The sequence below is a fragment of the Gadus macrocephalus genome, chromosome 13, assembly GCF_031168955.1.
Source record: "Gadus macrocephalus chromosome 13, ASM3116895v1".
Classification (NCBI taxonomy): Eukaryota; Metazoa; Chordata; class Actinopteri; order Gadiformes; family Gadidae; genus Gadus; species Gadus macrocephalus.
The window spans coordinates 21,670,184-21,684,814 of NC_082394.1; the positions used below are offsets into that span (position 1 = coordinate 21,670,184).

At 42.2% G+C, this 14,631-nt stretch overlaps 1 protein-coding gene across 11 annotated transcripts in view; it reads right to left on the reverse strand.

Moving 5' to 3' along the window:
* The window catches only part of cadpsa (Ca2+-dependent activator protein for secretion a), a 206,725-nt gene that overhangs the window by 87,269 nt on the left and 104,825 nt on the right, over nt 1-14,631 (reverse strand). For all 11 annotated transcript variants that reach the window (XM_060069143.1, XM_060069141.1, XM_060069140.1 and 8 more), the window contains one exon: nt 4,472-4,538. In XM_060069143.1, the coding sequence (XP_059925126.1) occupies nt 4,472-4,538 (67 nt within the window). The remainder of the gene's footprint in view (nt 1-4,471; nt 4,539-14,631) is intronic.

Below are 14,631 nucleotides of genomic sequence, written 5' to 3' on the forward strand. Positions count from 1 at the left end.
TATAATTATAATTATAATTGATTAATATTATGGCATCCACCTATATACTGATTGTATGCAAGCAGTTGACCCATATGCCAGCATATAATTTCCTATAAATAATATCTGGGAGGGCTGGGAGACATTCTGAGATCAGATCCCATCCTGAGCTTGCAGTCGATCCTCCTGTTCCATCGTGTTCCAGTATTTGATGTCCTCTTTTAATACCCGGACTACGCTGATGTCCTGTTTTAATACCCGGACTAGGCTGATGTCCTCTTTTAATACCCGGACTACCCTGATGTCCTGTTTCATAACCGGCTGGGGACGTTCTTGATAACAGAAACAAAGGCATGAGCCTCTTCCCACCGATGGGACCTCATGTCAGCGCTATGTTCTGCCTCATGTGATATGTGGCTGCATGTGTCATATTTAGCTCCTATGTTAGCGAATCATGTGAAGTTTCTAATTAGGACTGAATCTGATAATGATGTTGGCTCTGAGACAACGGAGCCTGAAGCCTGGATACTCCTAGAGGTGTGCAGGCATTTTGAATCATTCCTCTCTGCTATGTGATTCATTTGGATGCAGCTATGCCTTGAATGAAGAAGTACAGTAAAACATGAGAAGCTCTTCTTGGAATATCAATATATTTTGTAAGACAACTGCTAGTGTCACATTAAGGGGACTGCTGGATGGATGACCTTAAACAATACAAGAATGTATACCAAATAAATAATGAAGTGAAAAGTATTTTATACAGACTCTTGGCAAGAAGAGTTCATCAGTCATTTAAAATGAAAGGACGGGGGCTGTGATGGCATGGCAAGACACCTGCAACACAGCACTACAATCAGCAGGGTGTGAGAGAGTGTGTGTGTGTGTGTGTGTGTGTGTGTGTGTGTGTGTGTGTGTGTGTGTGTGTGTGTGTGTGTGTGTGTGTGTGTGTGTGTGTGTGTGTGTGTGTGTGTGTGTGTGTGTGTGTGTGTGTGTGGCGGTGTGTTTGTCTGCCTGTATGTATATTTGTGTGTGTGTGGGTGTGTGTGTGTGTGCATTATGTTTATTCACACATGTGTGTGTGTATTTACATGTGTGTTTGTGTATGTCTGTGTGTGTGTGTGTATGTTTGTGTATATGTGTGTGTGAGCGTGTGTGTGTGTGTGTGTGTGTGTGTGTGTGTGTGTGTGTGTGTGTGTGTGTGCATGCGTGCGTGTGCGTGTATGGGAGTGTTAAGATGTGTGTAGAGGTGGCTATATTAATCCAAGGAGAGGTGATTATGAATATGATATTTCGGGCATATATTGCCGCGACAGTAGTAAGAGAACATCAACGAGGGCGAGAAGCGAGGTGCAAGAAAAGATAGAAAACTACAGTCTGGAGACACGACATCACAAAGAGATACTTACTTTAGTAAGCAAGGCAACGCAAGGAATAAATTAAGGTAGCTGTTATTTCTGGCTCATACCCTCTTCCTTTGGGAGACAAAGTAAATCATGGGGCAACAGACCCTTTCCCCAGGTGGGGTCGTAGGATAAACAGTTGTCTGCCCCTTAAATGTCACAGGGCCGGTATTAGGCAAGAGCAGCGATTCCCAACCCCCCGGTCCATGGACCCGTATTCTTTTAGTGTTTCATAACTCTAGTCATGTTATTTCTTCTAACACAAAATCTATTAATATGCAACTAAACCACTGTAAATTAAGCACTGTAAATGCACTGTGTCTTTGCACTACTAGAATCACTTTTATTACATCTTATTGTACAGTACACAAGAGTAAAATTCTTAGGATTGGTTACTATTGTGTTTATTGAAGTCTCAGGTGACTTTTCTTATGTTTCTCTTATTAATTGTTATGCATTGTTGAAGGGTGCATTCATTGCTGTTGCTTTTATTGTTACTATGACAAATAAAACATCTTGAAAAACAGCCACATCCATTGTTAAAAAATGATGCATCTCAAAATAAAGGCATTCAAATTGACAACCAGTCCTCCAAAAATGTTAATGAATATGCCGGTCCTTGGAACAAAAAAGGTTGGGAACCCCTGGGCTAGAGAAGCCAGCCCAAGCTGACCATGGACCTGCGCCCTGGTACATGCAGCACACCGTCAGTCCGAAGAGCACCCTGTGTGGAGCCTGCCATGACTAACTTTTTGTGAGGGTAAAGGCTCCTCTTGTGAGGGTCCTGTTTACATAAGATCAATTCAGGAAACCTCAGGGTGTCTCAGAGCTTGTCCGTGGTCATGGATCACACGTCAGCTTATTGAGGATAGGTCAAGGGTACATCATGGAAAAGGGCATTTGCATTCTTTAAATCCTGCCGTAATATTATTTACATAAAATTTTCAATTTATTATGTCAATTAACACACACACATACACACACACACACACACACACACACACACACAAACACAGAGAGACAGACCGACACACACACACACACACACACACACACACACACACACACACACACACACACACACACACGTTGTCAAAAACGGATAATCTAATATATAAGCAATTATATTTTAAGTGACCACTTATTTCAAAATAGTAATTATGTATAAAAAAATCTGATGTGGGGGAGCAAACGTAATACAATAGAATTGACAATATACAAAACATTTGTAGAGAGAAAGATAGAGGGGTGCCAGGGTTCACCAGTGTGTGAGGCGGGCTGGTTCTTCTGGGGTTTGAAAGACCAACCTAACAAACACATAATGCCGTGCTGGTTAACAGGCAGTTTGTTTTAGTGAGCAGTAGTCTGCAGGGTGTACCCTGCTCCTCTACATTGATCCATTCTCAAATAAGTTGAAATATTCATTATAATTAGAATTATTATTATTAGTAGAATTAGTATTATTGATAAGAATAAAATAATGAATATTCATTATTCCAACTCCTGTTATATCCCACCATAAGGAAGAGGTTTGGAGCGTGAAGCTCTTCATCTAGGGGACGGTTCTCTGTTCATGAGGGGCCGGTTCTCTGTCCATCTAGGGGCCGGTTCTCTGTCCATCTAGGGGCCGGTTCTCTGTTCATCTAGGGTCCGGTTCTCTGTTCATGAGGGGCCAATTCTCTATCAATGAAGGGGCAGTTCTCTGTTCATGAGGGGCCGGTTCTGTGTTCATCTAGGTTCACTGAACACTGTCTTTGAGGCTGAGTGAACAGGCTTACACAGGGCCAGGAGAGGGGACAGGGCGATGCTGGCCAACCGAGGCCAACAGTTAGTCTCTTACAAGAGACTTGACATGAAAGCAAGAGCAGAAAAGAGCACAGAAGGAACCAAAAGACAGAAGTGGAGCCGTTAGACACACAGGCGCTGCTGTGCTGCTGTGATTCACCGGATTCTCTCTTCTAGAAACAAACAGACCCCAAAAACCAGGTCGACACTCTTCTCTCTCTCTCTCTCTCTCTCTCTCTCTCTCTCTCTCTCTCTCTCTCTCTCTCTCTCTCTCTCTCTCTCTCTCTCTCTCTCTCTCTCTCTCTCTCTCTCTCTCTCTCTCTCTCTCTCGCCCTCTCACACGCACTAATATAACTTAAATAGGCAATCAAATGAGAACATAAAACACAAAAAAACACACACACACACACGCGCACACACATGCGTGCGTGTGCTAGGCGGCGTGTGCTGAGCGCCATTTGTCACCTTGTATATGTGTAGCTGGGAGCAGGAGAGGGAGGCCGCTCCCCTCTGGTAGTGTGGGGGCTTTCCTAGCTGCGAGTGCTAGGCCATGCTAGTGTTCACTCCACTTTTGTCAATCCCCTGTCAACACGTAGCTCTGAGACATATCCTCCCGCCCAGCCTCCGAGAGAGGGAGAGAGAGAGCCCTGGCTCGCTCGCCCTCCCACCCCGTGACGGGTGCCCCCAGAAAATGGCGGCGTCCCCGCGCACTGACAAAATCCTGGCTGCTCTCTCTATAATTTAAGTGACAGCTGAGGGGAGACAGCTTGGCTACACCTATTGCTGCAGTGCTCAGCCTTAGAACAACACCCCAACATACACAAACGCACGGCATAGCACACACACACATACACCTACAAACCACCCCCACTAAAACAGCCATGAGTGGAAAGTCTTCGATGTGGTTATTAGAGTTGTGTGTGGAATGCTTTTTGATCACTTCAGCGGTTAATGCTCTGATACGCAACACAACCTCAGTGGGTCATATGAAACCATGTGATGTGATGTCAACAGAACTCTATACACCTTTGAAGGACGTGAGGTGTAAACAGTGTTTGACGCGGACGCTGATATATTGTTTTTTAATCCCCTCTTCCTGAATGTTTTACAGCAAGTACTGAGAACCGTGACAGCCAAAAGAACCATGGAGGGGTTAACCTCTGTGGTAAATCAGTGAGGAAAGCAGCTCAGTAGATTCAGTATTAGCCTTGTGGGTTAAGCATCGCCAACATCACTAATTATGGTATAATTATATTAGCCCAGAGTCATATTCAAACATGATTACTGTTTTGCATCTTAATTCTTACCTGCACCAGCACAAAGAATCTTTTTTTCCATCTTTTCCACACGTTCTTCCCAATGGCCCAGAGGTACCTGTTAATAAGGAAAAAGAAATCATGTGCAATACAGTTAAGCATTGTTTCAATTTTAAACTGATTTCAATTAGATGTGTGCTCGACATAGGGGAAAGAGGAGTTATTACAAGCATGAGTCAGGGTTAGCCTGCCCCCTCCTGGCACAGTCACGCCACTGCAGCCAAATACAATATACTACTTTAGATCGTAAATGTCAGAATCAATACTTTTGACGCGGAGCTCAGTTTAGAGCTCCTTTGGATGTGTGAACTTTGGGATGGGTGGGTGCAAGGACGGATTAACATGACCACGGGCCTTGGACACAAACCAGCCATGGATCCCTACCAACACGCAAATACACGGACTAGCACACGAGAGAGAGAGAGAGAGAGAGAGAGAGAGAGAGAGAGAGAGAGAGAGAGAGAGAGAGAGAGAGAGAGAGAGAGAGAGAGAGAGAGAGAGAGAGAGAGAGAGAGAGAGAGAGAGAGAGAGAGAGAGAGAGAGAGAGAGAGAGAGAGAGAGAGAGAGAGAGAGAGAGAGAGAGAGAGAGAGAGAGAGAGAGAGAGAGAGAGAGAGAGAGAGAGAGAGAGAGAGAGAGAGAGAGAGAGATGTACCGGAGGAAGAATCAAAAGCCTGCTCTTTGGTAAAAACCCAATCTGTAAACATACATTCTATACTGTTACAATAATATAAATGGCTGAGCAGACAATAAATTATTCCTGTCAAGCTGCACCACTTTAACTTTAAATATTCCCAACACATGCTTTATGGGTAGTCACCAGAAAGGGTCACTGTTCAATTGTATGTGGAGCTGTCGACAGGTTGCATGCTTAAGGAGAGAGCTAATGAACATTATTGGTCGTATTATTGGCAAGGTGATGCCTACTGATCCTAAGCTTTTTATCCTAAATATTTAACCTGTCAATTTTGTGGAGTCAAATGATAAAACATCTTTAATTGGTATGCGCCTTTTGGAGGCTAAAAGGTGCATTGCTAGGTCAAAACAACTGTATGGGGCGTTTCTGAATGGTTAAACGGAGTGACTTTCTATCTGGCAAGTTATTTCACAATAAAACAGGATTGATTTTTTTCTTGTGTACATTTCAAATGAAGGATGTGTACTGAGATGGACTCTGCTTACTTAGTTTCACAATGGTTGAATCACAAAGAGCTTGTTTGCCTTTAAGATTTGCACATACATGTCTGTATTTTCCTAGTTTTTGTTATCTCCTATAGCGGGCCCATGGTTTATGGTTTGGGAACATTGCATCGTTGAAATGTTGTCTTGATGATGATCAATTATTGGAAAAACATGAAACCACTGCTGGACTATTCCTGGCCATTGTGATCACCTGATTGTAATGAAATGGGCAGAATCGTAATGAAGTGTACTGCTTCCTAAAGATTCCTTTTTGAACTGTGGGGGGTCAGAGATGTCCCCCCCGGTCAATCCTTCAAGGGACTCCCTGTCTCTGATCAAAATGAGATTCCATGCAGACGGTAGCAAGAGGCCTTTACAAGGGCGAGACTCCACAGAGCCTTAACAGTCATGACCCCACAGAGCCTACAGAGTCCTCCTGCAACCTCCAGCAATCTCTACGGCCCCTCCACCCTCCAATGGAGAGCATATCGACGGAGAGTGATTGACAGTGATTAACACCAAGTGTTAATGTATGTGTGCATGTGTAGCCATTCTGGAAGGGGTGTGTGTCTGTTTGCTGTGTGCATGTTTGTGTTTTCATGTGTAACCATACTGAGAAGGAGTTTGTATGTGTGCTGTGTGTTTGTACATGTTTGTGTCTGTGCATGTTTGTGCGTGTGCATGTTTATGTTTGTGCATGTTTGTGTCTATGCATGTTTGTATGCGTGCATGTGCAATTTGCAGTGTGTGGCACTGCAGTGTATCCAAGTGTAAACAAATGTCTTTTGCAGGGACTCTGCAGCTTGGAGCTCCAGAATCTCCATACTTCTGACATGTCAGCCTTGAGGGCCTGTAGTCTCTGGGCAGCTAACAGGAGAAGAACAACCAGCAGGCAAAAGTAATAGACAGCAGATAGACGACCGTCAAGAGGCCAAGGATGTGTTGTGCCGTTAACTGTGCTAACAGCAGAAGCCAGGGATAGAAAGTATAAAATAAAAACCTACCATAGCATTCACTCCCTTTGATAATAACAGAGGCAGTTATGGATACAAGTCTTTAAAGGGAAAAATTTGAGTCCTAACCTGTTTGGACCTAGATTGCTTCAATAGTTATTGTCTATATCGAGATGTAAATCAGCCATGACCTCAAAGATACTGGCTAGTCATTGGGATGACTCTGAATTCCGAGTGCAGGGCGACATTATCATCTCATAGGCCTATTTCTGTTTTTTTTTCTGAAAATAACATACACAAAGTAAATAGGGTATATTTCCACAACTGTAATATGTCACTTTGGATATTGTTGAAAGATGACACCTTTGAGCAGGGGCGGCGCCAAACGGTTGCTTGCCGTTGCTATAGCAACTCCAAGCAATTACTCAGAAACCCCAGAGCAACCCCTGATTTTTTGTCAAACTCAAACAACATATTTGAAATAATGCCATTTTCCGTAAAATGGTATTAAATAAGTTCAACTAAACCTATGGCCGAATGCGGTACCCGTCACCATACCGACCATTCCTGTCATATGAATCACCAGATTAAGTGCATAATCAGTGAGTAGCGTCAACATTTCAGGGCCGTGACTGGACTGTCGTTCAAATCAACACGAGTCAGCCTGGGACTCTCCTCTCCTCCCCTCCCCCTCACCGTGCCCAGTTCCCGAGCGTTGGGCATGCTTGCAAGTTCTTTTTTCATTTTGTGTTGTGAATCACACGATGTGTCTTGATATATTAATTCGTTGTAATACGGTACCTCCTTTTAGTTAAAATAATATAATTAGCATAGGCTTATATATTTATACATGACACATTTTGGATGTGGGCAATGTCTGAAGAAACGGAAGAAAATATTGTAGCCTACACAGTTCTGAATTAGCAATACAATGTTAGCACATGCTTGCTAGCAATGTTGGTGTGTTAAACCGTATGGATTAAAGTGGAATATTGCAAGACGTCCTGTGATCAAGACATCGATTTAAGGTAGGCCGTTTGGTTATTAAGTTTGCCCGTCGCAGCATATTGACTTGGGGCCCATGTGATTTTGTTTTGAAGTAGAACTAGATTCTAGGTTTGGCTCATACCAAAGGATGGGTTTATCGTAGCCTGGTATGATCTGCCCTTAATAGAAGCATTATGAAGTATAATAGTATCAACAATAATAGCAACTATTGTATTAATGTTCCACATAGGCCCACATTTGAGACGTATCGCGCAACTAATGTGAACCGTGGTGAAGTTAGTTTGAAGTTGGATATTCGACAGATATTCGGCCATTCATTTCCTATGGAAAATTACTTTTTGCTCAATAGCTCCCGAGTTATGGGACCCAGAGGCCCCAGACCAATTTAGACCTGTTCTACTATGTGGTACTAACAACACACACCTCACAGAAAATTAATATTTTGCTCCTCCTATTTTATTTAAAGGTCCCATGACATGAAAATCTCAATTTATGAGGTTTTCTAACATAAATATGAGTTCCCCTAGCCTGCCTATGGTCCCCCAGTGGCTAAAACGTGCGTTTGGTGTAAAACGAGCACTAGCTGTTCTGCTCGCCTTTGAAAAAACGGAGGCTCAAGCGCGCTGATTTGGAAATCTGTGCTCATGACGTCATGAGGAATCTCAGCTCCTCCCCTTACTCTGCCTGGCCCGCCCAGAGACGTTGGCCCGCCAATGAGACTCGACCGTGCGAGCGCCACATGTGTGTGTGTGAATACACACACTGTAACCAAGTGTTTCTTGTCGGTTCTTTGACGTGTCTTGTATTTCCACAACGAGACTGTCGTGGGGGTTATCTAAGCGGTTGAGAAGGAATTGGGGGAAAGGAACTTTGGTTTGACTCGCTGAAGTACATGAACTGCGACATGCCGCCGGTTGCCGCGAGGCACCATCGCCCGGCAGCGGGCAGCCGGCCGCAGGCAGCGCGCGGTTCAGTCGACTTCAGGTTGATGTGAAAGTGGAAGAACCAGAGACGTCGCACCCGACAAAGTCGTTTGTGATTCATAATATCGTCTGGAGGCGCACACAATATGTTATATGATATAGATATCTATGTATCATATGATATTATTTAGATATAGAGCTCCAGGACTGTAACGCAAGTGTTGTACACTTCCTTGTTATTTGGATAACCGTTCTGCTGTTGGTGTGATGGCTCATAACACGTCGGACTCTCGTCTCTGGTATTTCTACAACGAGACTCGTATTGGGGGTTATCTCAGCCAAGGTTGAGAATGAATTGGGGGGAAGGAACTTTGGCTTTGACTCCCTCAAGAACATGAACCACGACAAGGAGGAGAAAGGGATCTTTGCCGGGCAGCGCTTATGCACCTCCGCCTCCGGCGGTGGTCCCTCAGCGGGGCTCAAGCGGGAGACATTCGCCGCCAACAATCCCTTTCTCCTCCATGTCATGGTTCATGTTCTTGAGGGAGTCAAAGCCAAAGTTCCTTCCCCCCAATTCATTCTCAACCATGGCTCAGATAACCCCCACGACAGTCTTGTTGTGGAAATACAAGACACGTCAAAGAACCGACAAGAAACACTTGCGTTACAGTGTGTGTATTCACATTGATGTGGACGTTGAAGAACCAGGAACGTTGGAGAACCCAACGCGGTCGTTTGAGATTCATAATATCGGCTCACACAGCTTTTGGCCGTGATAATATATATTATATGATATAGATATGTGTAGGCTATATGATAATATTTAGATATAGAGCTCCAGGACTCCCGTGTGTTCTAGAATATTTACAGAACACGGCTAAAGGCTGTGTGCGGCTCGCCATTGCGATACATCCACTGTAAACAGAGCGCATGGTGGCTGCAAGCTGCTCAGGGCCACACCCCCACCCTCCTCCTTGACACGCCCACCGAAACAGCGCATTTGGGGGAAGCTCAATGTGCGACTGGCTCGGAGTGGCTGTAACTCTGCACCACGGCTGAATTTAGGGAACGTCTTTGAATACTGTGTTAGTTGCCCACTAATACCTATATTAAAGAATACATAAAATAGCATGTCATGGGACCTTTAAATATTTTAAGAATCCCATTAATTTCCTATGGAAGACGGCTTTTTGCTCAATAGCTTCCGAGTTATGGGACCCAGAGGCCCCAGACCAATTTAGACCTGTTCTACTATGTGGTAATAACAACACACACCTCACTAAAAAATAATATTTTGCTCCTCCTATTTTATTTAAATATTTTAAGAATCCCATTCATTTCCTATGGAAGACGGCTTTTTGCTCAATAGCTTCCGAGTTATGGGACCCAGAGGCCCCAGACCAATTTAGACCTGTTCTACTATGTGGTACTAACAACACACACCTCACTAAAAATAAATATTTTGCTCCTCCTATTTTATTTAAATATTTTAAGAATCCCATTCATTTCCTATGGAAGACGGCTTTTTGCTCAATAGCTTCCGAGTTATGGGACCCAGAGGCCCCAGACCAATTTAGACCTGTTCTACTATGTGGTACTAACAACACACACCTCACTAAAAATTAATATTTTGCTCCTCCTATTTTATTTAAATATTTTAAGAATCCCATTAATTTCAGTGTTTCCCCCACGTTCACACAGCAGCGGCGCGTCGCCGCTGCTGAATTTTCTCCGCCGCTGCAATAAAAATCCTTCTCCTAATTATTTTTATTTTTTTTATACGTAGCTCCTTTTAGAAAATGTACAGCGCGTAACGTCAATTGCGCAGCACGCGGCACATCGTCACGTAACCAACATCAAAGAAAAATACACAGCGAGTGTGGCAGTTGTTGGCAGTAGGCTACCCTACACGGTTGCAAAGTTACATTGATTCTAGCAGTTGCGAGTGAAGCGGAAGATCGAAGAAAGAAGGAAAGAGAGACAGAGAGAGAGAGACAGACAGACAGACAGAGAGAGAGAGAGAGAGAAAGTAAGTTGCTAAAATGTGTCGCTACATGACCACCAGTGTTAAAAACCCTCTGAGCCCAATCATTTTATTGTATCTATAAACCGCAACCTGCCATTTTTCCTCTAGTATTGTGTGTGTGTGTGTGTGTGTGTGTGTGTGTGTGTGTGTGTGTGTGTGTGTGTGTGTGTAGGCCTATGTGTGTGTGTGTGTGTGTGTGTGCGTGTTGTCGCTCTTTTTGGGATCACTCATAGCCTTTACAGGAGCTTATATCCAGTCAGGAATTTATAGCCTAGGTATTTTCAGGAACTTTGAAAAATGAATCCATACTGTTAGATCCGATGTTGTTCTTTATTGCCATATAAAATCCGTTTACATCGCGTATTTTAGTTAGGGATTTATGCTAATCGCCTGTAAGCATGTGGGCATTAGCATAAATGCAGGGAACAAACCTAAGGACTTCTTAAAAGATCATGAATAGTTTCTATTATGTATAACTTATATTTATTTTATAATTTTCTCATCACTTTTTGACTCCCAAGACTAAGAAGAAGTGTTTTAAGCAATAACAAGCTTATCATCGCTCTCTTGTCCTCTTCCCCTGACTCTCACTGTCTCACATAGGAGCTGAGCTCTCCTGAGGTCTATTTGTAGTGCTAAGGCTCACACTGATTGGTATTCAATTAGCTTTATTTTTTATTTTTCATGTGTGTGAGTCTGTGTTCTTTTCAAATTTTAGTTAGGTTTATAATTTAAAAAGATGTGTTTTGCCCATTGTTGCAGGAGATTTCATTTTTGAACAAAGTGTCTTATGTAAAAAACAGTTATGCTTTGGGCATAGCAACCATGTTTAGTGTTTAAGCATTAGGCAAAAATCTGTAAATAAATTGTGCAAATTATATTTGCGTTGTGGCATTTTTTGTTTAAATATTACTATACAAAAATATAAAAATCTGTAAATGAAGACACAAAAGGCAAAGTTACAACACCAATAATCCCATCTACAGTAATACACAGGACTGTTTGAATAGGATTTAAGTGCAAATTCTCCTCTCAAAGTGCACCAGATTCATGCATTCCAATGTAAAGGGTACAAAAAAAATTCGGCTGGGGGGGCATGCCCCCGGACCCCCCTAGAGGGATCGGGGACCACACCACTGCTGCTGAAAATAATCCTGCGGGAAACACTGAATTTCCTATGGAAGACGGCTTTTTGCTCAATAGCTTCCGAGTTATGGGACCCAGAGGCCCCAGACCAATTTAGACCTGTTCTACTATGTGGTACTAACAACACACACCTCACTAAAAATTAATATTTTGCTCCTCCTATTTTATTTAAATATTTTAAGAATCCCATTCATTTCCTATGGAAGACGGCTTTTTGCTCAATAGCTTCCGAGTTATGGGACCCAGAGGCCCCAGACCAATTTAGACCTGTTCTACTATGTGGTACTAACAACACACACCTCACTAAAAATTAATATTTTGCTCCTCCTATTTTGTTTAAATATTTTAAGAATCCCATTCATTTCCTATGGAAGACGGCTTTTTGCTCAATAGCTTCCGAGTTATGGGACCCAGAGGCCCCAGACCAATTTAGACCTGTTCTACTATGTGGTAATAACAACACACACCTCACTAAAAATTAATATTTTGCTCCTCCTATTTTATTTAAATATTTTAAGAATCCCATTAATTTCCTATGGAAGACGGCTTTTTGCTCAATAGCTTCCGAGTTATGGGACCCAGAGGCCCCAGACCAATGTTGAACTGTCCTACTATGTGATACTAACAACACACACCTCACTAAACATTTATATTTAACACCTCCAATTTTATTTGAATTTTTTAAAAATCCCATTCATTTCCTATGGAAAACGGCTTTTTGCTCAATAGCTTCCGAGTTATGGGACCCAGAGGCCCCAGACCAATGTTGAACTGTCCTACTATGTGGTACTAACAACACACACCTGCCTAAAAATAAATATTTTGAACCTCCTATTTTATTTGAATTTTTTAAAAATCCCATTCATTTCCTATGGAAAACGGCTTTTTGCTCAATAGCTTCCGAGTTATGGGACCCAGAGGCCCCAGACCAATTTAGATCTGTTCTACTATATGGTACTAACAACACACACCTCACAAATAATTTATATTTTGCACCTCCTATTTTATTTGAATATTTTAAGAATCCCTTTCATTTCCTATGGAAAACGGCTTTTTGCTCAATAGCTTCTGAGTTATAGGACCCAGAGGCCCCAGACCAATGTTGACCTGTCCTACTATGTGGTACTAACAACACACACCTCACTAAAAATTTATATTTTGCACCTCCTATTTTATTTAAATATTTTAAGAATCCCATTCATTTCCTATGGGAAATTGCTTTTTGCTCAATAGCTTCCAGGTTATGGGACCCAGGCACCCCAGACCAATGTAGACCTGTCCTACTATGTGGTACTAACAACACACACCTCACTAAAAATTAATATTTTGCACCTCCTATTTTATTTAAATATTTTAAGAATCCCATTAATTTCCTATGGGAAATTGCTTTTTGCTCAATAGCTTCCGAGTTATAGGACCCAGAGGCCCCAGACCAATGTTGAACTGTCCTACTATGTGGTAACCACAACACACACCTCACTAAAAAATAATATTTTGTACCTTCTATTTTGTTTAAATATTTTAAGAATCCCATTCATTTCCTATGGGAAATTGCTTTTTGCTCAATAGCTTCCGAGTTATGGGACCCAGGCACCCCAGACCAATGTAGACCTGTCCTACTATGTGGTACTAACAACACACACCTCACTAAAAATTAATATTTTGCACCTCCTATTTTATTTAAATATTTTAAGAATCCCATTAATTTCCTATGGGAAATGGCTTTTTGCTCAATAGCTTCCGAGTTATGGGACCCAGGCACCCCAGACCAATGTAGACCTGTCCTACTATGTGGTACTCACAACACACACCTTGCTAAAAAATAATATTTTGCACCTTCTATTTTATTTAAATATTTTAAGAATCCCATTCATTTCCTATGGAAAACGGCTTTTTGCTCAATAGCTTCTAAGTTATGGGACCCAGAGGCCCCAGACCAATGTGGACCTGTCCTACAATGTGGTAATAACAACACACACCTCACTAAAAAATAAATATTTTGCACCTCCTATTTTATATGAATTTTTTAAAAAATCCCATTCATATCCTATGGAAAACGGCTTTTTGCTCAATAGCTTCTGAGTTATAGGACCCAGAGGTCCCAGACCAATTTAGACCTGTTCTACTATGTGGTGCTAACAACGCACACCTCACTAAAAATTAATATTTTGCACCTCCTATTTTATTTGAATTTTTTAAAAATCCCATTAATTTCCTATGGAAAACCAACACAGTCTCACTCCGAGAACGTCAAATACCGACTGTTGGCAAAGGCACTTTAGCGTCGGTGACTGACGGGAAAGAGAAATGTGCATTTTACTTTCATAATCGTCGTTCGGCGAACGTGAAGGATGTTTGGTTTGATAGTTATGACGAACAATATTTCATTAGTCTCCACATAATTATAATAACATGGTTGATATGATGTTACTGAAACCAGCAGCTCGCATTCCGTTTAAATCATGGGTATAAAACCATTGTCATTGCTGGTTATGTAAGGGATAATGTAGTATATAACGCCGGCCATTATCGGGCGATAATGGCCGGCGTACAGGCATCCCGGGCTCACGAAAATAGGTGACACTGTCACGTTATTTAATCTATTGAAACGTGATTAGGTACACGTATTTTCTAAATGTTCGTGTCAAAAAGCAACATTTTCAAACTCATGCATATCAATTGGAAGTATTTGTCGTGATTTGTCACTAAGCACGACTTCCATCTCAGGTTCTGTCTGGGAGCGTTCTCCCTATTGTCCCTTAAGGAGCTCCGTACAGAACATTTATTGTTAAAAATTGTCTGTGATAACTAAGAAGATGACAGCTTTTCCAGTCTCACCAATATGCGCACAGATCGCACGGTTTGACACTTTCAAAATGCGTGCAGTACATACGCCAAATTACCATTTTGCGTGC